Source organism: Amia ocellicauda, chromosome 7, assembly GCF_036373705.1.
Source record: "Amia ocellicauda isolate fAmiCal2 chromosome 7, fAmiCal2.hap1, whole genome shotgun sequence".
NCBI lineage: Eukaryota > Metazoa > Chordata > Actinopteri > Amiiformes > Amiidae > Amia > Amia ocellicauda.
Window position 1 is genome coordinate 10464938 of NC_089856.1, and position 25946 is coordinate 10490883.

Genomic DNA, 25946 nt, shown 5'->3' on the forward strand with positions numbered 1-25946 from the left:
TGGATTAAGCTGCAACTCTCAGGGTTTGTGATAAATTTGAAAACTTTTTTGGGAAGGGGGAGCAGGGAGGATTGTAAAAGTGGCTTTCCCATTTTTTACGAGCGCTGCTTTTGACCGCAATGTAAAACAATCTATAAAAAAGATCCAGGTGAATGAATATTTGTTAGAAACTCGTGAGCTAAAGGTCTCGGCAGCAGAGGGAGTTAGACGGTGTGGCAATCAACTGCCGATCACACAGAGATATTGTCGCGCTCTGTGGGATGACCCGCAGTCTCTCAAACACAGTGACGCAAAGACGGGTCACCGGGCCCACCATGCAGCCTGTGGAAGGGTCTGAACTTCTGTCCGGCACAGTGTACCGGGGAGATGTAATTTGTTTCAGAGAGGCATAACGGACGCACTGTCTAGCTAATAACATCTGACATTCTCGAAAATTGCTTTAGTGGAATAGGGGGAGCCATCATTTTCAAACAAGGGAAGGAAAGGGAAGAAAAAAAAAATGTCATTACCGATTTAGCTCTTGCCTGAAATTTCCAATGCCCCCGATGTAATCATCCCGACAAAGGCATCCATTATGTGCAGACGGGAGGGTTTTCCAATCAGCTCTGAACGCAGCCAGCTAAAACATTGCGCAACCGTGGACTGTCAGTTTGCGCCAAAGCTGTGCAGCTACTGCTGGCAACAGTCCCCATGTGCTCTATGGGTCTAAGCAGGTGTGCGCAGAGCAGCTGCATCAGCAAGCCAGCACCAAGGTCTGAAGTGGCTTTGACCTATGTTGACCCTGCCAGTTTTTCATGCTTTGGTGATGATTTGGTGCTTTTGCAAAGAGACTATTTCCACAGAAAGCCCTGTTCCTCTGTTCCCCTGCTGGCAGGGCATTCTGGCATTGTGGAGGAGCAGCTGTCACTCAGGTGTCACCTTTCTGCCAAATCTCCTCAGCAACTGAACAGGATCAAGTGGGCTTTTTTTCTTCTAATCAGGAAGAGAAAAGTCAGCTCCCTTCATATCTCTCGGCTTCGAAAGCTGAGGAGAGCAGGCGGTGGTAAGATGCTCTACTGGACACGTCATATACATGTGTTTGAAAGGAAGGCCCTGGGCTAAATCCATAAACCTCATTTTATGCACTGAGCAATTTCTGGTTTTAAACTAGAGTGATGTTTTCAGGTGCTGTACGGTAAAATTGATTTGGTTTGGGCAGTGATACAGGATGCCTGGATGGAGAAGTGCAATATATGCCTTCCCAACAGAAAGAAATATCACACAAGGAATGCACAGGACAAAAAAAGAAAAAGAAAAAAGAAAGATGAAAAGATAAAAGGAAAAGCACTAGGGGAAAAGAACAGGAATTAAGCTACCTGTTGTTGATCCAGGAGCTCACAGTGGACTAAATCCAAGCCTATGAAGACGTTTGGGGAATAGGGACGAAATCCAGTTCAGGCCAGGCAGGCACGGGGTTCTGGTTACATCTGCAGCAGCGGGGGCATCCTCCTCTATGAGCTCCCAATGTCAGCACAGCGTCGCGGGCCTCAGCCCTTTACACTGTGACAGATATTGTAACCGTTGTACGTCGCCCTGGATGAGGGGCATCTGTGAAGAAATCTAATAGTAATCATCACCTGCCTCCCACTGCAGTGTGAATGCTTTTACACGGACACAGAGGTCTTGTGAGTTTGTGAAGACTGATGATTTAAAAAAAATAAAAATAAAAGGCACAGCGTTGGTATGATTGGTATCTGCAGGCTGGGGAGAAGTGAGATCGCAGTTATTGCTCGTTAGCTGTGAGGTTCGCGTTCATTTCGTTTCCTGCAAGTGGCTGCAATATTCTGCCTCAGGCGGGAGTGAAGAGTAACTGGCTGGTAATGTACAGTCGCTGTGGTGATTTAAACCTTCGAGGAGGGGAGAAAGCTAAAATAATGATTCTAACAGGAATTTAAAAACTAAATCAGTGGTGCAGAAGCCGGTGAGGTTAAGGGGTTGTGGGGGCAATCTGTAAGACGAAGCATTTGTTTGCTTTTTCCTTTGGCGCCCAGAGAAACCCCAGTCTAAGCAGCACTGAGCTCCCAAAACATAATGTATTCGAGATTTTAAACCCCGCCTTGAAAGGCAACATGATGGCGTTCAAATCAGATACGATGCCGTTGCTGTAGATTTACCGAGAACCCTACGATCAGATTACTCTTAAAATTGTATTGTCATTGTAATGTAAACTATTATCAGGGCAAACACACTCTCACACTCACACAATCAACCCGTCTTAAAGGTCAATAAGATCAACCTACACCTTCACCCTAAGACCCCCCTCTAGATTTCATTATTGCCTTTAACACAGCGAGGAAATCCTTCCAGCTTGCACTGAGAACCTGTAGTCAGAGTGGGATTATCCTTTTAAAAGCAATGTGCTTGGAGGATTAGTTTAGCTTTGAAAATGACTCACAAAATCATGGTTATAGCGAGGTCATACTGAAGGTAAGGTTACTATCCACCTGAGGAATACATAATTACATATAAATAAATAAATAAATAAATAAATAAAATAAGCTGCGTGTTTGTGTTCTAACATCTGACTGATATCGAATCTACCTCTATATACACTCACCTAAAGGATTATTAGGAACACCATACTAATACTGTGTTTGACCCCCTTTCGCCTTCAGAACTGCCTTAATTCTACGTGGCATTGATTCAACAAGGTGCTGAAAGCATTCTTTAGAAATGTTGGCCCATATTGATAGGATAGCATCTTGCAGTTGATGGAGATTTGTGGGATGCACATCCAGGGCACGAAGCTCCCGTTCCACCACATCCCAAAGATGCTCTATTGGGTTGAGATCTGGTGACTGTGGGGGCCAGTTTAGTACAGTGAACTCATTGTCATGTTCAAGAAACCAATTTGAAATGATTCGACCTTTGTGACATGGTGCATTATCCTGCTGGAAGTAGCCATCAGAGGATGGGTACATGGTGGTCATAAAGGGATGGACATGGTCAGAAACAATGCTCAGGTAGGCCGTGGCATTTAAACGATGCCCAATTGGCACTAAGGGGCCTAAAGTGTGACAAGAAAACATCCCCCACACCATTACACCACCACCAGCAGCCTGCACAGTGGTAACAAGGCATGATGGATCCATGTTCTCATTCTGTTTACGCCAAATTCTGACTCTACCATCTGAATGTCTCAACAGAAATCGAGACTCATCAGACCAGGCAACATTTTTCCAGTCTTCAACTGTCCAATTTTGGTGAGCTTGTGCAAATTGTAGCCTCTTTTTCCTATTTGTAGTGGAGATGAGTGGTACCCGGTGGGGTCTTCTGCTGTTGTAGCCCATCCGCCTCAAGGTTGTACGTGTTGTGGCTTCACAAATGCTTTGCTGCATACCTCGGTTGTAACGAGTGGTTATTTCAGTCAAAGTTGCTCTTCTATCAGCTTGAATCAGTCGGCCCATTCTCCTCTGACCTCTAGCATCAACAAGACATTTTCGCCCACAGGACTGCCGCATACTGGATGTTTTTCCCTTTTCACACCATTCTTTGTAAACCCTAGAAATGGTTGTGCGTGAAAATCCCAGTAACTGAGCAGATTGTGAAATACTCAGACCGGCCCGTCTGGCACCAACAACCATGCCACGCTCAAAATTGCTTAAATCACCTTTCTTTCCCATTCAGACATTCAGTTTGGAGTTCAGGAGATTGTCTTGACCAGGACCACACCCCTAAATGCATTGAAGCAACTGCCATGTGATTGGTTGGTTAGATAATTGCATTAATGAGAAATTGAACAGGTGTTCCTAATAATCCTTTAGGTGAGTGTATATCTAGCCTCAAAACCCATTGACTACGGAGAGACTCGACTGAGCTCTTTCAAAGTCTAGAAAGGAACCAACCAGAGTCCTTTCAGAAACTCTGCAAATATCCTGCAGAAATCCCAGAGGCAAGATCAGTCTGTAAGGAGTTTTAGCCCCACAAAGGCTCCTGGGAGCAACTCTGCCTACGCCATGGTTTGTTTTTCGTCTCTGTATGCATGTGATTCAGGCTGCTATTTTAAACTTAATTAGTCCAGTATGATGTGGTAAAGTTCAAATAAAACAATAAAAAAAGACAGATTAGGGAAACAATGTTAGTGCTGATAAATTTAAACATTTGTTTAAACAGGAAGCCGATGAAAAGGCTATGATAGTTTGCCAAGTTGTTTCAATGGTTGCAATGCCGTGGATGTGGTGCCAAGGGTTTCCTTAAACACATGGCCAGGAAGTGAACTCTAATGGGCCGGGGTGTTCTGCCCCTGCTCTTTACGACATTCTTGTAGGCCTAATCGCAGAAGCCGGGGACTGTAAAAGAGGCCAGGTTTTGGAGAATTAAGCTAAATGACTCCCCCACCAGAAGTGTAATCCAGAGGACACACATTTATATGCTGCAATGAAAGCAGAAAAGTCTGTTCGGGTGACTTGAAGGATGGAAAACAGCCAACAATTGCAAAAAAAAAATAATAATAAACAGTTTGGCATAGCTAGATATCCTTTCACAGTGAGAGGAAAGAAGGACTATTAAAAACAAAACCTGCAAACGATAGCCCCTGTTGACTGCTAATAAGGCTTTTGACTGCAATGGCTTTATAAGCCATAATCAGAAAGTGTTTGTACTAGGGCTACAGTTTTTCCATTGTTCTATCAGAAAACTATTAAAGGGTTGTTGTTTTTGCCTGCCTTTGGGGTATTTTTTAAGCCTCTAGGAACATTTTAAAGTGTAATATGTATTACAGTATGAACTGATTACGGAAAATACCGAAAAGCATCTGTTAAGCTCTGGCGCAATCCACACAATCAGATACAGACGAACTGTGTACGGAGCACGTGCGGCTGCTTGACAAGCCTAGTGTAGGCCTATCCTTGGCGTCTCAGACCCGAGACAGATGCTGAAACGTCCTTCGCTCTACTTTAAAGCCAGCCAACTCTTGACACAATAGCGAGATGCCTTTGTAGATATAGAGATGCAAACGCCAGAATAGCAGTTAAAAACGTATACATTCACTCACAATAGAGGAGACATAGATTATAATTATAAATCGACAATGATGACTTACATAGTCATTGGTAACACAGGCTATGGAATCTACCTAAACCTGGATCAAAATGTTTGCTTTGATGCGGTCAACTGAACACAATGCACAAATAATTTCAACTTCATTCTATGCAAGGTAATACATTTGATTTCTTCCCCAAACATGAGGGCTTCGGGTCTGTTAGAGTTTGAAATCATACTGCTCTTTATTTGGCATGAATAAAGTGCAGTCAAGTGATTTTACACCCCATCGCCCCCGCTGCATGCCTGTCGTTGCTATGGGCCGCTCATGCTACCCCTGCGATGTCTAGATGGCTGTGGTTTTCTAATGTCAAGTATGGGATTATGCGCAGTTTAGCACAGAGCACAGCGACAGATTCACTACCCTGCCTTAGAAAGCAATTGAAAGAGCAGGACGGGACTGTGTTTACGAGGGAGAGAGAGAGGGAGAGAGAGAGAACCTCTGCACAAAGTCCACCTCTCGTTGTATAACTCAGGGGGTGCTTACACTGCAGATCTCCACCTAGCTAGTGCTACACAGAAGGTACTTAGAGTAATGGGTTTTAATTTGCCTCTTGCAGTTCAGTCCATTATTTGGAACCAGTCCCTATCTGGGACTTATCAGGAAACACTTCATAGTCGTTCCTGGGCTCAGTGACATTTTCGGCCTTTTCACCATGTCCCCTCTCCTCTACTCTCTCAGCCTCCTCCTTTTTCCAATTCCCTGACCAGTGACGGCTTCTCCGCTGTGCTGCTTTACCGATCCCTCATTCAATTTCGGTAATGCAGGATCCTCTCTGTTAGGGCTCATTAATTACCTGTTTCCGAAGCAGCCAGTTAGGATACTTTGGGAGAGACGAAAGGACAGGAGACAAACCGGCAATAGTCTCAGATCTTGGGTGGTTGTGTGCCCGTTTGCTTTAACAGTGTTTTATTGTGTCGATATTTCATCGAAAAGCTCTTGGAGGGGACTGCTTTTAAAGATTATTATTATTATATTATTATTATTGTTTTATGGGGCCATTCCACTCTCTTCTGTCAATTACAATCACTCTCTGCACAGTCAGCTCTGTTCATGGGGACAGATGGGTAGCACACATGGTTCTCCATGGAAATGTCGATTACCCTGATGCCTTTACAGGTCACTGGGGGGGTTACTGATGTACTTCTTGTATGGGGGTGGACAAGGCAGGTGGTTTCTACAGGTTCTGTCTCACATTAGCTTTAAATGACCAAGCTCTTGCTATCATTACTGTACTTTCAATCGCAGGTGTTCATTTCCAAAGCAACTGACCTGTACTGCTGAGAATGAACAGGCCAGCGCCAGTTCTGAGATCAGAGAATCCAGCAGCACCCATTTCTATGTCTGCAAGAGAACTTGGAGTATGGATCCCCATTGAGGACAAACTTAATCCAAAACCAAGCTCTGCGGGAGAAGCTCTTGAGAGATTCTCACGTGGACAACGCAACACCAAACATAAGACAGATTTTCGAAAAAACATCTTTAGTTTTCTATAGAGACCACCTCAGGGTACTTTATGTCAAAAAGCCTGAGTAAAAGCTTTAGTACATTAAAAAGAAAAAATACAAGTAAATTAATTTATACCTGTAGGAAGAGGGTTTGACAAAAGTGGATCCCTGCTAGTCAGAGCAGTGGAACAAAGAGACCGGCTTTGCAGCTGATTGAAGAATTTACAAAGGAATGCGTTCAGAAATATAAAAATTTAAGGCAGTAATACCATGATACAACACACAAACCAGCTGCAAACACTTTTAAATTAATTCTGGATGAAACCGGACACCAGCAAAGAATACTTATAAGTAGAAACGGGTGTAAGGGCAAAGACCTACCCATATGGAAGAAACTTTTTTTTATATATGGAATATCCTTATATTTTTCATATACCCAAATTGAACACCTATTGGCTACATTTAAATATATCCATTATATTTCAAAACAGATTTTAGTCTGTAATCCATTTGTGTTAATCGGAAATTAACCTCACCATATATTTTCTTAAAACAGACCGATATATCCAATTTTGCCAACGCTGATGTTGACCTTCACATTCCAGCAGGACTCCAACACTGACCCCACAATGACACAGGACAGACAAACACAACAAACAATCCAGTGAAGCCCATCTCCTTGCCTAAGCAAGACACGATACCGCACTAAAAGAACCACAAACTTAGACCCACAGAGCGGGAGGGAAGTGGCCCCACTCACCACTCTGAAGTCCTCGGCGCTGCACTCCTCCCCGCGGTAGTGGCAGGCCAGCAGCATGTCCTTGATGTCGTGGCCGGTGCGATCGTAAAACTCCCGCATGTTGAAGGGCCGGGGCTTGAAGTTGTGGAAGTCGGCCTTGACCTGTAGGGTCTCCAGCACGCTGTCCTCCACCAGGTGGGGGTCACGGATCTCGTACCTGCCAGGTAGGGAGCAAGAGAAAGCATTGGTTTCATGCGGTTGACCAACATGTTGAAGAGTGCTCAGAGCCATACTCTTATTACATCATCATTTGCTGGTACCTCCACAGAAGTCGCCTGCTCAGGCTGCACTGGCAGACCCTGTGAATTTCCTCCCACACCTCTGACTGCTGTACCACGCACTGCCCGCTGTGCCTATTATAGACTGATGTTCTCCCCGCATGCCTACTCTGGGCTATGGATAATTTACTCTTATTCAATGTTTTATGTATTTTTTTCATGTATTCCAGTACTGCTGTGTTTTATAAAATAAGCAGTGTTGTGTAATGTTGTAAAATACAGTGCTGCTTATTGATTCCATTGTGGAGGTCGCCTCGGTAGAGTCTGATACACAGATAAATAAATCAATTAATAAAAGTGAGAACTTCTTATTGCCACTTCCCATCCATAAAGCCGCATCAAAAAGTGCTCATGTGCAGTACGTTCGACCACTGTGGCGACTGACCCCTATCAGAAGGCAGAGCAGAGGTGAGACACAGGAGAGTTCAGCCCGGCTTGAATTTGTTGGAGGTGTACGCAATCTTTAATGTGTCTGCACATGCATTTGAACCCCAATCTGGTTAGCTTCTTGCTCGATTTCGTATTAGCACCATGGCATCCGATTGCAAGCATGGATGTAACATCTATCCATTGTAATATGAGGTAGGGGGAAGTGACACAATTTGAAGTGAAAAGACTATAGGTATTTGGAGGAAATAAAATACTTCCGCAACTAGAGCAGTAACCCCACCAGGCCCCTCCAGGTGCTTCTGAATTTGCTCATAATGCAGAACCATCCTGTTCTGGTTCCCAGCGCGAATACCTGGGTGTGCAGGGACCTTCATCGTTGAGTGCTTTCATTATTGAGAATTTAAAGCCGTGTTCAACTGCCTTTATGATTTCTAAGTATATCTCTTATTTAACAGTGCAAGAATTCAAATGTATTTTTGCCGGTTTAGATACAGCAGAAGTGTGAATTGTACAGCGGTTGCAATTACTAAACAGGGACTAATGCAGTAAAGATTCCTGAACCATAACAACATGTATTTGTGGTTATTATTACTATAATTTATTAATTTTGTTGATTTATTTGCCCTTAACCAGGTAATCACAACAAATACTTTTCTGGAAACATGACATATGACAGTAAGTGGAATTATTCACACCATGGTGTCAGATCTGCAAGCTAAGAAGTAACGTTCTAGGCAGTGTAATAAGACTAAAGGATTAAGTACAATACTTAGCATAAATCCTATATAAAGTAATCTAAAATCACTACTTTACAGTGTATGTATGCAGGCTTAACATTATTATTAATCATTGGGAAGCCCTTAAGTATTTGTTTTCGATTTAGAAACAATCTGAATATAATGCATTTTGTGTTGTTCCCAGGGGACCTTTTCTGTAACGAGAAGGATTATTGAACCAGTCCACCTGGCTGGATGAGTCCCTGCTATCCCCCTCAGTTAGGGCACCGATCAACAACTAGCTGAAATACCTAATTGATACATCACACTATTCCGGTTCTGCATTTCAATTAAAGATTAATTTCAATGTTTTAATGTTGACAGGTGGATCTGTCGAGACACACAAACACGCGCAGGCATTTAATCTGTGGAGCTGCAAATCTTTCAAATTCCCGCGAGGACGGGGGTCGAACCATGCATTACCAGATGGTTTCTTTCATGTCCTGATTCAGCTGAAGACCGTGTCAGCAGCTCGGGGATTTCTCTTCCCAAAAATCATAAATAAATTAGAAACTCCTCAACAGCACTCAACCACTTCTCAGATAATCCCGTCATTTTCTTTTCCTAGCTTTCCGTCTTACTAATGAAAAAGGAAAGAAGAAGAAAGGAAAAAGAGGCCAAAACGACAAGGAAGTGCACTAATGGGGGAAAAAGAATCGTCTCATTAGGAGCTGACAAGCAAACTTCAAGGCTGGCTTCAGACATACTTTGATTACTATTCTGAACACTTTTGGGTGACCATCAACTGGACCAGGCAAGGTCCCTGAAAAGAATCCAATAAATCACAGAATTTGTTACATAAACATTGTCGCATTTTACTGCTCCCTGTCTAATCTGAGACATCCCTCGATTTGGCACAGGATACGAATGAAATCTTAATCTAAAACATTGTTGCTGTTATTCTTCAATTGGATGACATTTTACAAAACTGTCATTGAACTGAACTGACAGTCAGACTTGAAGAATGTCCATGTCTCATTGTCCAAATGATGTTGGCCGGCAAAAAAACTTCAATAACCCGCAGGTCTGGACACGGGTGAATTTGTCGCCGGCTCTGACCTTAATTAACACCCCAAACGGCTGTGATTGTTACCTATGTGGGTTTTTTTCTGACTTAAGAAGGGACGAGTTTTGAAAATGATAGAAGAAACGCACTTCCACCTCAATATTGTTTCCCCTCCGCAGACGCCTTTTCAAACCCAGACTGTCAGCCAGCTTTAGCATACTTTCAAAGATTATATTTTAAAAGATTCATCAAGCAAGTGGGAGAGACAGAGAAAGAGATAGAGAGAGGTGGAGCGAGACCATTGTAAGGTGCTGTATGTACATGACAGTACAGGGAGCCCAGTATGTACAGTAGGTAGTATTTTATAAAGCTGCAAATCCTTTGTCTGTTAATTATGTTGGAGCAGGGTGACAGTGATGGTGTGGGGGGGAATTTAGATTTGGAAAACACATTCTACTAAAAAGCTCTCTGTACACCAATGTCAGACTGGCAGAGTTTCAAAAAGCATGGTGGGAAAATTCTTCCCACACTTCTTTAGCCCCTTATAAACAGTGATCTCCCTTGGGAATTGTGCAGTGTGACAGCTTGGGAAGGGGTGGGGGTGTTGACTGCAAATGGCGATACACAGCAATCGGAAACAAATGGACTTCAAATGCAATCGAGCAAAGGTTCAGAGCGGCATTTCTGCATTGCATATAGACACACATTGGCCTACGTCCCAAATGGCACCCTCTCTCCTAACCCTCCTTCCCCCCAGTCACCTCGGGACAGCTAGACCATTTCAAACGATTTTCCGCAGTGCACGGATATTTGGTCTGGCTCAAATCAGCGGGTGTCTGGGGTTTTTCAGCTGTTATCCAACCTGTAAAATCAGCTTCTGAGTCAGCAGGACTGTTGCATCATTTATATCTAATCTGGGCAGCTGTCTGGTTTTGTTGTTAGTTTGTTTTTACACATCTAGGATATGCTTTGTACAGCAAGAACCATTTCCAAAGTTTACAGCATTGTTTGTTCCTATTCGACAATGTCTTGGGCCCACCTCGGAGCACCTGACTGCCCCAAACTAGACACAAACCCATAATGTCAAAAGATGTCGCCTTGAGGCTGGTGGGTTTGAACGTTCTACCAAGTCTAAGGAAGTGATGTCACCATAACTGCTTCCTCTACACCAGGGGTTCTCGATGCCTGGTAATGGAGGGCCAATTTCCAGAGGTTGCAAGGGATGGGGGGGGCGCAGTAGAAAATGAACCACCGATGAAAATGAAGTATGTCCAAAATCATACCTTTTTATTTCCTATACATTTCTGTTAGGGAACTTTTATTAACTTTAATAGTTGTTTTATTATTTTCCCCCAAATTACATATGCAATTTGTAACAGAATATTTGTGTGAAAAAAGTATAGTAAAGGTGTGATTGAAGGCTGGCTTTGGGGGGCCGCACAAAACATCCTCGGGGGCCGCATTTGACCCCCGGGCCACACTTTGGGAACACCTGCTCTACACCACAACACACCTTCCACTCACATGGGGCACCGTTTCAGTGTTTTGTTGAAAGAGAAAGGCGAATGCCCTGCTAGGAATGTGCCAGGGGTAAGAAGTTAAGTGTCTCTCAGAGCCACAAGAGATTTCTGAGCAAACCTGGTGCTCGAATGTATTGAGTGCAGAGAGTCACAGAGGGGCAATCGATGACCGTCTGGGCGGCCGATTCCCTGTGTCTATTATGTGTCTGCTCTCACGCTCTCCGCCACAAAAAGGGAAACTCACTCAAAGCATTAGTCAGAATGAAAGTCCTCCTACACATCAAGGACACAGACAAAGACTCTTTTTTTATGTTTTTAAGGGTTTTTATAGCCCGCTCTTCATTTGTCCAGAAGCGAGCCCAACTCCCAACACCTGCTCTAGAAATGCTTCAATTATGGACGGCAAATTAATCCAATTAGCTGCAATCATTCTCAAGCAGGTTGAGCTTTCCACACACACAGACATTTTTTGAAGCCGAAAGTCACAAACAGCAGCAGACAGACGACAGGGTAGGCGGGCGAGGGGCTGTGTCAACGTGATGGTCAGCATTCAAAAATCTATTTTTAATACCTTCTGGGATGTAAAAAGCTAAATTTCCTCATTTTCGGTTTGCCAGCATGCCAAAAGTTAGTATCTCTCCACGAGATGCTGTGGGAATGTCACACTCCTGACGAATATCCAAAAGATTGAAATGTTGAGCTGTTTCTGGGTTAAATAAAACTTGTTTGCAGCATCCTTATAAGTGTGTGGGTACCATTTCTACTTTTACATTTCTTTTTTGTCTTTCCATTTCAACTGGCACCAAGATTCTGGATGTGCATTTCTTTCTTTTTTAAATCTTTGAATGCAGTACTGCAGCCATCTCTAGGAATCGCTTGGGCAAAATGCAGTGTTCCAAGGCTGGACAGAAAGGAGGATCGCAAAACTCTGAGTGCAGTCTGACTAGGGGTGTGCGCAATATCAGGAAAGACACCTGGAGGGAAATATTCAATAGTACAAGCTGTATGTGCTCATGGGATTTCTATATAATATATAAAGCAGAATTCCTTTCAAGGTTTAATTGCACAGTTGTGGGAAGCATACTTTTTTATTGTCCTGCACTAGGAAATGTAATCTAAAAGAGAGACTATTGCAATCCTGGTACATTTCCTAGCATTCCTCCAATCCCTTCAACAACTCTGTGAAGAGGCAGATGTGCTGTGTTTACAGGGCTGATATACACAGCCAGCTTCTGGGGGGATGAGATTGGCGGGGGGGGGGGTTGGCTTCACTCCCTCCACCCTTGGTCTGATTAAAAGTTAATTGATTCAGGGCCCCCCCCACCCTCTGCTCCATTCCACCCTCCACCCTCCCTCTCGCTTGTGCTTTATTGAATGCAACATAAGAGTCTCAGAACAGCACTTTGAAGGAGCTCATATATCCCAGGGGTTTAGGAGCTTTGAGGAGGCAGATATCAGAGTAACAATGTGTGGATTCTTAATATCACCCAACCACCACCCCCAGAGCAATCATAGCAGGCACATGGGAAGGGGTGGGGGAGGGTGGTTCAATTGGATTATACGCCATGAGCACTTTAATTTCGGATGAAGGTTTAATAAATAGAGGCAGGATATTCTGCACCTCTCCCGGGCTCTGCAGTAAACAGGGCTCCCATACTTGATTCTAAGCCTTATAAGCCCATGGCCAGGCATAGCAGAAAAAAGTTTTGACTTGGAGGGGGGGGGTGGCATTGTATTTGTAGTCGTCAGCCACCAAACTATATAGGGCATGCTGGAAAATGCTAGGGTCTCCTGCTTTTGTTGCATTAGGGCTACGTAACACTAACTCAGATTTACTCCAGTAACATCTCAAACAGGCTCAGTGTCTGTTTTCCACCCTTGACACAAGCAGTATGTTTCTGTATGAGTTTTTGGTTCTCTCTCCTCCAAAGCTTGTAATTTACTTTTACATTTTGTATTATTCACAGTCTTGTACTGTTGGTTTAATCCGTGAAGCACTGTGACAGCTCCGCAGAGGGCACAATAGCAAATAAAATGGATTGATTGACTGATTGCAATACAAGCTGTGCTGCTGTATCTCTGACTCTCTCACACCCCCCCCACAGGGCTCGCAATCTCACAGCACAGATCCCGCGGAAGCTGAAGCATCCTTTCACACAACAATAAACATCCTTCATTTGGACAGAACCTGATGGGGAAAGAGCTTTCCAAATTGAGATTGTAATAAAACAATCACACACAAATACTGCTCCTCATTAAGAAAAATACATTATGTGTTTCGTCAGCCCCTACCCCCATCACCGCCATCCCACTGTGAATGCCTGAAGTGTTCCACTAAAATGTATTGATTTCTACCAAAAGGTCAAACATGATCAAGCCCAGACGCTGCAGCTCAGCACATCAGAGCTGGATGTTACTCGCATGATACAAAGCACCTACCGATCTACACAAGTCACTTCATACACTTGTCCATAAATTAACCTCGCCCCACATAAAAATCCTAATCAATAAAGTTATATAAAGATCTGCAAGTGTGTGCAGTGGGGCTGGAGCAGGCGTGATTACCAATAGCAGATTACAGTCGGTTAAAAGGGCAAGAATGCATAATAAATAACAGTGAGGAATGGAGCGAAGCATTCTGGGTAGGGAGCAGACTGGTGTAAAGGCCAAGAAAGTATTTCGAGGTATTACAGGTGGAGTGTGAACAGGTGTGTCTTAAGCAGATGCTAGAAAATGGTCAGGGACTGTAGAAAAAGGAAAGAAAACCACACAGCAGCCTACATTTTACCTCATGGCTTTTATTTATATATGTATTTATTTTATTTAAAAGATACTTTGAAAGTTCTCAAAAACCAATGGGGAAATAATCCATGAGCAATAAATACATACATACATAAAGAAGAGAGCAGCAGCACTAAGTCAGAGCCAGAGGTGAAGACTTTCCAAGTAAGAGAAAAGGATTCTAGTCAGGAGCTCCCATTTTGCTCATAAAAGCAAAGCATCTCTTCCACCACAGAAAAAACTGCATGAGTGGCACTGACACCCTCTGTCGTCTGATCTTTTGCTTCCCTGGAGGAATCGGATTGTCTATGCCAGGCCATAAAGCACCCCATTTGTTTTTAAACAGTACAGTTAGTTTATTTAGGCTTCTTGTTTAATTCTGGATGCAGAGGAAGGATCACACAAGGAAGAAACGTTATTTAAAAAAAGAAATAAACGCATCAATAATAGCTGGGATGAGAAGATTTTTTTTTTTTAAACGAGACGCAGAAAAGCACACAAGGGTTCCGTTTATCAGCGCAAGAACAGAGAGGTTTCAAAGAGGATGCTAATTGCTAACATGGGGATGAAGTCCATTCGGATGCTGTTTTTGCAAAGTGCCACTAATTGCTTCCGATTCCTCTCCTTCAGAAGTCCTGTGCTGAAGTCTTGCAACTTATTTTTGGTTAGCGGTTTGTATGTTTTTATTATTACTCAATTTTAATTTTTCTCCCATTTGTCCCCAAAGAGGACACAAACCGATTTTGACTGCATTCCGCTCGGTGGGACACACTAATACATATTGTGAATCCCTCAGCTCCTTGATTGCACTCTTAAAAGGCAACAGTGGAAGAGGGGCATCTGTTTGACTTCATCTGGCTGCTGCAGATCACTATGGTCCATTGACCTTATGCAACCCTCAAGACTCAAGTTGGAGGCCTAGAGTATTTCAGCTGGTATAACACACAAAGAAGGTCAAATTTATTCACACCCGTCATTTTAAATAATGACATTCTGGGATTCTTTTAGTTTAAAACAATATTGTTATGTAATCCAGACTTGTTTATTATTTGTTATAGTTCAAGGTCTTTTGTTTCTTAAGCAAACTGTAAGGATTGCATTTATTTTAAGGAGTATAATCTTTTGACTCCCACTCAATTGATTTCTTAACTCATTTCAACCTAGGGGAACCTTACAGTTTTTGCTGGGCTGAATCAGTGTCCTCTGTGACTGTCTCAGAGCGAAAGAGTCTGGTAGCCACGGTTATTGTGTTTTAAGCCTTAACCTCTGACCTGTGCATATGATCATAACGCAAGAACAATGTAACTGATGGTATGAGCTGAGATTAATAGTTACAATAACAGAAAAAAACAAGAAAAAAACACAAACAGATCTGAATTTTAATCTTTCAGAGAGCACTCTATAAGTGATTCCATAAACTAAAACAGTTGAATGTTCATATTGAGACGTTGACCTCGCCGACTGCAGTGTCAGTGTCTTGTCGTTTCACGCCAGCTAGCTTACACAGACTTAGGTGCAAGAAAGCATGCCTGCTCCTGATGCATACTAATGCTCCTCATAAATCATGCTGGGTTTTTGCATCTCTTAGCTCTAGCTATCTGATCACGTTTTTTTTTTCCTTCATATATTCTAGTCGTGGCTAGTTGTAATAAAATCCACCAAATGGATCTGTGGGATTATACCTTATTTTCAGGGTTGAAATCTGTTCCACTGAGTGTTACTCGTGGTAACATGCAGTAATTACAGTTATGAGATGTGGACAGGTCCCCCCACCCCCGCTTTCACAACATTGAATATAAAGGATTGAGAAGGAAAACCCCACTGTGCTTTTATTGAATCAGAGACACTGGACTACACACAAATATCAGACACTGGATGTTCAGAACAGCCACGTTCCCTATAGGTTTTTTACAGTTTTACAGGAAAGAAAATAATATAGTAATTTGTTTATCCAGTTTTAAAGGTAATTAAGCAAACATTTATGAGCCTATTTATTTGTATATACATCTGTGTAGAGAGAGTGATATTGAGAGACATAGACAGAGAGAGATACAGAGATGGAGAGCTCCAGAGATAATATACACCTAATAGGCAGAGATTATAGAGCTAATTACAAATTGTGTGCTCGATAGATAGAAATGTGAAGTGAAATCCCAGGAGAAATGTATGTATGTATGGCTTTACATTCAAGGCTTGAGATATACGGCTCCTCTACACTAATGGTATGTGTATGAAGGATGTTTGCAGGCCATATTGTAGATGTTATTTCTATGCTGTCTTTTAATAAATAGCTTGAGATGTGGATCAATGATCTAAAAATAACTGGTGAAGCATGGTGGGCTGACCTCTTTTCACTCACCAGTGTATTGATAATCTTATTGTATGTGTGTGTGTGTGTGTGTGTGTGTGTGTGTGTGTGTGTGTGTGTGAGTTTAGTAAGGAAGAAAAATAAAATCTGTTTTAATATCATGACTACTGTATCAATTCAACTGTATGCTCATATTTCAAAGGAATGTCATTTTGGTGGATTTAGGTAAATGTTACAAACGACTGAACCGGTCATATCTGACGTAAGAAACTTTGGATATTATAGGTTATTCCACCACGTTCAGGTAAGTGTTCAGCTAACTAGCAGGCTGGCTGAGTGGATCCCTGTGCATGGAGCGCCTGGGGGGAACTATGCACAGAAAAGTCAGCAAACTAGATGCAATCAAATTAGCAGATCATCTGCTTTCCTCTAATTAAAAACGCTTTGATTAAGATTATTGTGGAAGGTTTGCCCTGCAGTACAGTTGTGGTGAGGATGGACAGATGGACAAACAGGCATTCACCACACCCTACAAATAAACAAACAAATACATATATACATACATATATCCTGAATCAAATCCTACAACAAGAACCTGTTGAATATTAAAGCGTGTAGAGTTCTTGCGCTGGAAGCAGTGGGCTCCACACTGAATGGATTTATCACGAATTTGGCATTGAGGACACGATTTCAAAAAGCGAATACAGTAGAGACCATGAATGCATTAAGTAACTGTACTGTTTGTTTGATTTCGGGAAGAAAAAATACTAAGGAGGAATTTTTGCAAATGAGTTTGGAGTAGAGAGCCTTGCGTCTTTGCTTTTGATCCTCGTTATTTAGGCGGCGGTGATAAACAAGATCTGCATCCCAGCTCTGCACTCTCGCACAGTGCGCAACAAAGTGTGCGGGAGGGTAAATTAAAAGCGAAATTCATTCCCTGAACCGAGCAGAGCAATTCCTCTAAGTTTCCAAGAGCCTCATCCATCACTTCAAGTACTCCTCCGCACTTCGCAACACATTAGCAATGACTACACCAAGCCTGCGTGCCCAACTACTACTACTATAACAATACTAATATTAATATGAATAAGAGCGCCGTCGCTGAGTAAATAAGCTTCGTCAATCTTCCATCACATTCTTCTAGGAAAAATAACTGTACATGAATAAACAGGTGAAAAGACAGAGAATGTCTTAGGGAAAGTTATCCTGTCAAGTTTAAAGTGAAGTTGCTGCCTATTCTAATGAACTACCTGGGAGGTTTGTACAGCCGATTTGCCAAATAATAAAGTTTATTTTCTTAATGGCAACTGTAAGTGTACAGACCGACAGAGCTATTGCTTGATCGGTGCAGGAACTGTAAAAAGCAGTTTGCGCCTGGCAGTGCATGCGGGGTGCTGTCCAGGGTACTGAGACCAACTTTAAGAAACGGGTGTCAGGACAGCTGCACACTTTTCACTTTCGTTACAATATGAAGATTACCAATTCAGTGGGCCATCGCTGTATAGTACAACAATCTGTTTTACATAAAGTGAATTGCAACGCTCAACCTCATACCCTTACACCCCCCTCTATAAATAACCGTAGCCTACATGCGTTGAGTGGTGCGCATTGAACTGCGGTCACGGCCCAGAGGAGAAATACCCACCGCCGGTTGAGCAGAGCCAGCAGCTCCCCCGCATGATAGAGGTCGTTGCGGGTGACGCGGCTGAAGCGGAACGCGTTGAGGTTGCAGAAGGTGACGGACGGGAAGAGCATCCTCGGCGCGGACACCTCGTCCAGCTTGGTGACGTGCGGGTACTGGAAGTAGTACTGGACCCGGTCCACGCACACGCACACGAGGAAGGCGAGCGAGCCGAGGAAGAAGAGCCCCCACAGGCAGCGCTTGATGCAGATCCGCTCGTAGGTGAAGATGTGCGAGATGCCGTGCAGCGTGGACGAGCCGGCGAACACTTCCACGGGAGCAGGACGGTTACAATCCAGTTCCTCGGATTCCACTTTGATATCCATTGCGAAGACGGCACTGGCGGTCGCCCCTCCGCACAAAACAACCCCTGAAGACGAAGTCCTGCTTATGAAGTGCTTAAGAGGAGGTGGTGGGATGGCACGGAATGACTCCTTAAATCGACGCCCTTTTTTCCTTCACCAACACACCAGTTGGGTCTCTTCTCGCGTAAGGCTTGGGCATGCCTGACCCGAAATGCCCCACATGTGTTGCGTTTCCCAAGAAAATCAGATTCAGTAAGACCACCCCCCCACCCCCCCACTCCTGCAAAACTAAAACAAACACAAACAACAACTGTCCGACTATACTGATTCACAAAGGCATGTGGGGGTCTGTGTGCGTGTGAAGCAATCCCAAGCCCCCCATCTGACTGCCTTTTTACGCGTGAAGAAGTATTTCACAAGAGTGCCCACGCGTGGCTTTGACGTCTCGCTAGAAGACCCCTGTCTCAGCAGCGCGGCTCGCCTGTCACATCCCAGCACCCCGGCGGTGGAAACAGCCCGGTCTGCGAGAAAGCATTTGAGATCAGTCTGGCAAAAAAATAAATAATATAATAGCCGGCCGACGGCAGCCGAGGCACGCAGACGATCACAACAAAACACACCAGCGACCGAGGAGGGGAAAAAAATCACGCAGCAGAAGGAGAAGTTGAGTTCTTCACAACATCACAATTGCAAAGACAAGTCTGATGCCACACGCCACCCGTGCCAAATGCGTAAAAGGCACCCTGGAGCGGTTTGGGTCCCGCCTCCCTCTTGAGCTCGGTGCCGTGGAGGTGGCCTCTGGGTCCCGCGGGCTCGGCTCGGGCTCGGGCTGTAGTGCGGGGCTGCTGTTTCGCTGCCGAGGCGCGGGGAGTGGGGGGTGGGAAGCGGAAGGGGAGGGGGACGGAGGGAGGGAGGGATGCTCCTGCTGCGCCGCGGTCGCCTGCTGCCTGGGTTGCTTGCGGTGCTGTTCGTCGGAGGGAGGGAGAGAGAGAGAGAGAGAGAGAGTGGAGGGTGCCGACTGCTGATGCCGCTCTCAACGTGGATGGTCTGTGAATCTCAAACGCTGGAGTCAAATAATAATCCATGCACACACACACACAGTGCCATTATCTGAGACAGTTTCACGGTTTTTTTAGCAGCACTTCTTTATCACCCATAACAGAAAGCGGCCGGCGTATATATATAAACTCATCCACCCTGCCGGCGCATAGAAAATCCCGGGAATCCGGTGTGTATACCAATTAATGTGATCGAAGTGGATTTATTTAATTATTAATGTGATCGAAGTGGATTTATCAATTGCACATACACGCGCACCTGCCAATTGTCAGGTGCGCGTGTATGTGCAATTGATAAATCCACTTCGATCACATTAATAATTAAATAAATACAAATAAATCTGTATGCTTGGCCTACGGGCGAACAGTGCATTTCTGAAATGGCCCCCACTCCGTTGTCTCTAACCCAAGGCATCGATTCATGCTAATATTGATCCCTGGGCGTAGCAGATCACTTGATCGATAATCGATCCGCCGTTGATCGTTAGTGACATTGGTTTGGTACAGGTCTATCACTGACATATTCCTGATGTTAGCCCAGCAGTTGCGTGTTGCGCCTACGAGAAGCGTGAGAAAATGTCGGTTTCATACTGCAATCAACATGATAATTAGTTATTGGATTAGAAAACACTGTAATTGTCACTGAACTCGCCAGGCTAAATATTTACCCGTGAGGAATGACCGCACATTCCCAGTGCATTGCAGTTCTCATTGAAGATCCAATCGTTAGTTTACTATGCCATGCATATCTAATTGAGGCATTTACATTAGGGCTTTTTTATTATTTGGAGCGGTAATCCTTTTTTAATCGAGTAGTACAATTACACACCACATGTCTGACAGTATGTGACTCTCCAATGTAGGGAAAACAAGTCTAGCCTATATAAACGAATATCAGAAATTAGAGGCTGTATTATTGGTCCATTTTCGTGTAAAAAAAATATATTACGTAACTTATGAAACCGTTCAGGCTGTACTAATATAAACCGAAATATTTATTATACATGAGTATGCATTAAATATGCAACGCGACCGTCCTAAATTTACTAGACTGATTTTTTTCCCCACATCTATATTTGACCGAAATTTGATTACTTACCCGTGTTGAAAGATTTAGATCTGGATTTTTTTTTTTACACTTTTTAAATTATTCAAGTGTGACTCATCCTCAGTGTCCGGTGATATTAACAGTTAGAGGTTTGGTCTGGCTGAAATAATGTATAAAGTTTGTATAAAATATTCAGACTGTGCTTAGCAAACATAATACAGAACACTTACTTCATTCACTCCAATATAAACTTGGATTTCTAGCTTGAGGCTGGGATACAATTCAATTGAAACATTTGCCACAAGCTGTTAGCCTACAATATATGATATGCTGCTGTGAAACCTGAGGGTCAGTTTAGCCCGCAAGAGTAAAACAAAACGACTGGACTTCCTCAATAAAATATTATTATTACATTGTTATAAATAAGTGATTTACACCTGCAGATGTCATTATCAGAAGCGGCCGCTAGGGGGGAGTTAGTTTCACTGAAAGCTTTGGACAACCTGTAAATAAACAGATCAGTAACAACATAAAGTAATTATACATGTGTTGAGTTGGAAGTTGGAACATTAGTGGACCTTAATTTGACCATGGCACTGCAAACATCTTACTCCTTTTTATTACAAATCTATTTAACAAGACAGTCAATCAGAGATTTCGCAAGCCATTTTTTTAAATATACAATATCGAGGAAGCGGTTTTGATTTGCCTCCATGTTCTTTGGTGAATGGAGTTCCATTACACCTGCTAATGTAGTTTTCCTGATCTGGCTGCTTTTGCAATAATGTACTTGACACGGTGTTGCAAGGTCCAAATTAAATGGCTGGTTGCTGCGTGTAAGTGGGGCCTCGGAGTTATTCAAGGCAGAGAGTTGATAAGACTGAATTCCTCAGTGAAGGAGGCGATGTCAAGGGAGTCTTTTTTCTTTTTTCTTGCACGCCGATTGAAGAGGGGGAATTAAGTCACGCATCGATTTTGTAAAGTAATGAGAGGCAAGGTAAATCAGAAAAAGAAAAAAAGAAAAAGATGAAAAACAAGGCAACTGGCCAAGAAAAGTAATTCCACCTCTGCAACAAATAGTTATTTATGGGGGCAGTATGGTGCAGTGGTTCAGACTCTAGACCTGAGAAAGATGCTTTACAATACAATGTAATGCAATTAAAAAGTAGTACATAGTGCCTTCAGACAGCAACTGACCTTAAGGCATGGTACACAACTCAGAATACAAATGCCAGCTCACATTGGCAAGTACCGACTTGGGATTTCAAAACAGAAATCGATGGAGACTCTCTAATACAAACTGGGATTACCCCTCTTGTTTGAATCAACCCAGCTGTATAAACAGGGAGCAACTTCCAGACTTGCAGTCTGTTACCACAAGGACATGCACAATCTCAACACAGGCATCCATCTCCGGGCGTTTTCCTGCAAGTCAGGTTTCAGGCATTTTGCAGAAGGGGTGTTATCACAGGAAAAAAAATAAACAAAAAATAAATAAAGCCTTGGTGGAGTTGGTGCCCTTGTATGTGTTTTAACGAGCTTATTGCCCAGGAGGTTTAATGTGGTGTAATTACATTCAGGAAGCAAGATCTGCCCCTCTCTCGCGTGATATTTAATTCTACCTGGGGCAAAGCGCTCAAGGCTCCTCAAATCACAGTGCCAGAACCGGAACGGGGAAGAGACAGCCGTGACCAGCGAGAGCAGTGCATCAGTGGATACAAAGCATGAGATCTGCATGGCTTCTCTGTAGCGAGAGGTCCCTTGTGTCTAACTGGTGGTGTTTGCCAGGTGGTGGTTGAGTTACGATGCAAAGAAGACTGGAACCATTCAGACTAGCTGGGCAAACTGTTCATCTTAAAGTTCGCATTACATTTTCATTGTGAATCACATTTGACCTCTGGGATCTTATCTCACCACACCAGTGACCTGCCCAGTAGCAGTTTAGGAGCTGATCGAATTGCACTTGAGCTCAGAGGTAGTAATGCGGCGATAGCAGATGTGTAGAGGAGGCATAGGTGCACATATGCTCCCAGCTCCTAGGGTAGAGACAGTGATAAATGCACACCCTGCTTGATACTGTGTGTTTTACGACAGGGGCAGCAGGCAGGCTGTCTGGCTACAGAAGTACAGACTTGAGCTACGTGAAAAGGGCTGACAGGGCGGTTTGCAGGGGCAAGTGCAGAGAGCTGGCGGTCTCAGTGGACTGGACAGATGGACTATTAGCTGTAATGTGGTCGTGCTGGGTCCTAGCGGCAAGTAGAGGAGGGTTAGTGCATGCCAGCACCGCAGAGGCTGTGAGACTGCGGCACTGGGCAGAGCGGTGTCTCACACTGGGATAGAAATGGCACCATACTGGGGTCAGAGTGGACCATTTCCAATTAATTCCGTGTTCCAGCAAGTCAGATTTTCTCTGCAGTTACAGGACACTGTCAAGAGGATCCAGGCTTATTGCAGAACTGGAGTTCTTCAATACAACACGCACGCATATTTCTATAGTCTGCATTGTTAAGAGTGAGTGGCTCGTGTGGAAGACCATTCAAAGACAAGCTGGAAAAACTGGAACCGATGGATGAAAGCAGAATTGCTGAGAGGAGCCGTCTGTTTTCCTTTTGACAGCTCATCGTGGAGAGGTGAGTAAAGGAACTCCCACACACACCAGGCAGAGAGTGATCCGTGGCATCCTTATTAGAAGGGATAGACGACCTGGGCCTTGTTTGCTTCGGTGGGGACATTCTCCATCTGGATACACAGACCACAATCCAATCCTAAACACGGCCCCTTCCTCACACAGGCTTAAACGCTTCAGACGCAGTGGCAGTGTTATATAGCCCTCTGGCAGGGGAAGCTTTTCACAGCAATTTTCAATGATGATCCTTCAACTGATGGGCTCTGATGAAGAAGTCCCCCCACACCCCCAAAAAAAAGACAAACAAACCAGAAACAGCCACAGAAATACCAGGCACCGAGCTATTCTTAGCCACTGCATTAACCTGCATCCGCCTTGATGAGAGCTGTGCCATTGTGCCACTGGGCTTTTTCTCACACTGCCCATCTTAGATTGAGCAAGACAAATGGGGCGCTGGCAAATACCTGTTAGCGTTATTAATATTGCATCGTTTTGCCTTCCGTTTGTTTTGCACGACTGGTTTCAAAAGCTAAGTCAGTGCTGCAGCTGGCACATTCTCCACTGGCATTTCCCTGGCATTTGTAGACCCAGTTCTCTAGTCCTCCACATGTTGCCAAACCCATAAGGATTATTACACAGCATTTAGAAAATTGACTGCAATTTGAAGTGGCTAGCTGTTGTATGCTACAAGTGCCCAGGGCATGCTTACAATTAGGCAAGTCCAGATAGTATGAACTATGGAGAAAAACTGCACAATGAATCTGATTGGCCCACAGCATTTGACTATAGTTAATTAAATATATATACATGTTTTTTACAGAATACAAATGAACAATACATTGTGTTCTGATTTAGTGTTTCTTTATCTCACAAAAAACGCACACCACCATTCTCCTGCATATTCATATTATAGCAGCTGATGTGTATAAATAAATTAAAGCAGTTGTCACATTATGTTCTTCTTTTGCATCCATTTTGTAAGAGCCTAGGGCCACGCTACACCTTCTGAACACACATTTTATCTCTGACATGTTCCCGTGGCATCTCTTCCTTCAGATGGGCACAGACGCAGATCCCGGGGGGAAACTTAGCCTGCCCCCTGCCTTGACATTCCCTGGCTTTGTCCAACCTTTCAGTTTCACGAGGGCAAGCGGACAAATGCATTTTGAACATACGAATAGGAGCCACCAGTTTAAACTGCAGTGGTGTAAGGAATTGGGAGAAACTACCCCAACATTTTTTTTTTTACTTAAGTGGACTTCCTGGGATTTCTAATAAAAACAACAACCCCCCAAAAATGCCAGGATTAAACCCTGGGATTGATTCGTTACTATAACCTAAATGAGTGAGATGGGCAGGACCGTAATGAAATCGTGGAAATGAGGAAACGGATGAGTGCTCTGACAGCAATCAATGATTTGTTCACTTGTAAATGCAGGCCAGACTGGGAAGTCACCACTAGTGGGATGTGAACTCGAGAGTAGAGTTGGCTGAAGCCAGAGCTGAGCTGGACAATTATTATTTGTTTGTGTTTGTATTTTAATTATTTTAAGTATCTCCAAATTATTTTATTTCAACCACATTCTGCCTAAATTAACCTAATTTTACAGTGAACTGTTATCTGAAATGTCCTGACTCTAGATTGACCAAAAGTTGGTTGCCAGGAAGTTAAAGTCACATGCTGGAGTCCTGCCCCCTGTACCTTGATTGCCAATAGGGTTGCCACTTTTGAGATATGAAAATACTGGACGCCTGGCTTTTGGTGGGGGTGCTGGCAAAACGTAAGCCAAGGGGGGGTGCTGGCGATTTGATGACCGGGGGGAGGTTGTGCTGGTGATTTGAGGACAGGGGGGTTGTGCTGGTGGTGATTTGACAACATTTTACAATTTGATGACTTTTTCATGTTTGAATGGTTAAACAGACGATTATGTTATTCATATTTTGGTTTTGTTAAACAGTTATTTACACAAAAGTTGAAAAAAATAGTAGATAAAACACTTAAGTTTTAATACCAGATTCCTATATTCTTATCTCTTTTATAATCTTAGAAAATGTATAGCAAAGCATCACAACTTAAAAAACTTTTAAATAATGATCCCATCATAGTTTGTGCAGTTTTTTTGATGCTCCGGAGCTGGAACGGATTAAAAAAAGCCTGGAGCCGGAGCTGAACCTCAACTCCCTGACTCCCTTGACTCCCTCGATCACCCTATGAATCAGGTGGTATAACACCAGCTGGACTGAAGTGCAGCCCTATGCTCTGGACTGCGACTGCATGTGCAAAATAAATTAGTTGCCCGCCATACTTATTGCTACAGTCATACAGGAAGGATATGGCTATCAGGGTACACTGATTTAAAGGGCAAGGCATCGACACGGGTTATTATTCCCCATTCACTTTCACCAGCCCCCGGGCAACGTGAAAGCCATTGACACAGAGACTTCAAAGGAACATCATGGTGATTGAAATTTGCATTTTTATTCAAAGCGGCAGACAAACGTTTGCAACACCCCAGGCAATGAGAAGACAAGATCAGGAGAAGAGAGAGTGAGCGTGCGTTTCCTCCTGCTGGCCCTGCCTATAGTTTGGAATTGTAATATACAGCAATCAGGTGAAGGGCTCTGGACATTAACTCATAGGGAATTCCGAGCTGAGATTAACAGCTTGTAATCTTCCTCTCAAGACTGATCTTTGTGTTCAAAATTGCATGTGGAGAAAGAGTTCTGTTTGTGAGTCTTGAGAGGCAGGTTTCCCTACAACACCAAACCTTTAGCCTCACTGTCAACAGGACTGGCCAAGGAAATAAAAGCATTTGTCCTTTTCTAGGACACCAATACTGAC

At 43.5% G+C, this 25946-nt stretch overlaps 1 protein-coding gene across 1 annotated transcript in view; it reads right to left on the minus strand.

Annotated features, from left to right (window-relative positions):
* The window catches only part of asic1b (acid-sensing (proton-gated) ion channel 1b), a 169425-nt gene extending 150200 nt beyond the window's left edge, over nucleotides 1-19225 (minus strand). The window contains exons 1-2 of the mRNA XM_066708317.1: nucleotides 18032-19225; nucleotides 7289-7484 (exon numbers count right to left, since the gene is read on the minus strand). Coding sequence (XP_066564414.1) covers nucleotides 7289-7484; nucleotides 18032-18393 — 558 coding nt within the window. The 5' untranslated portion in view covers nucleotides 18394-19225. The remainder of the gene's footprint in view (nucleotides 1-7288; nucleotides 7485-18031) is intronic.
* Between the last annotated feature and the right edge of the window lie 6721 nt (nucleotides 19226-25946).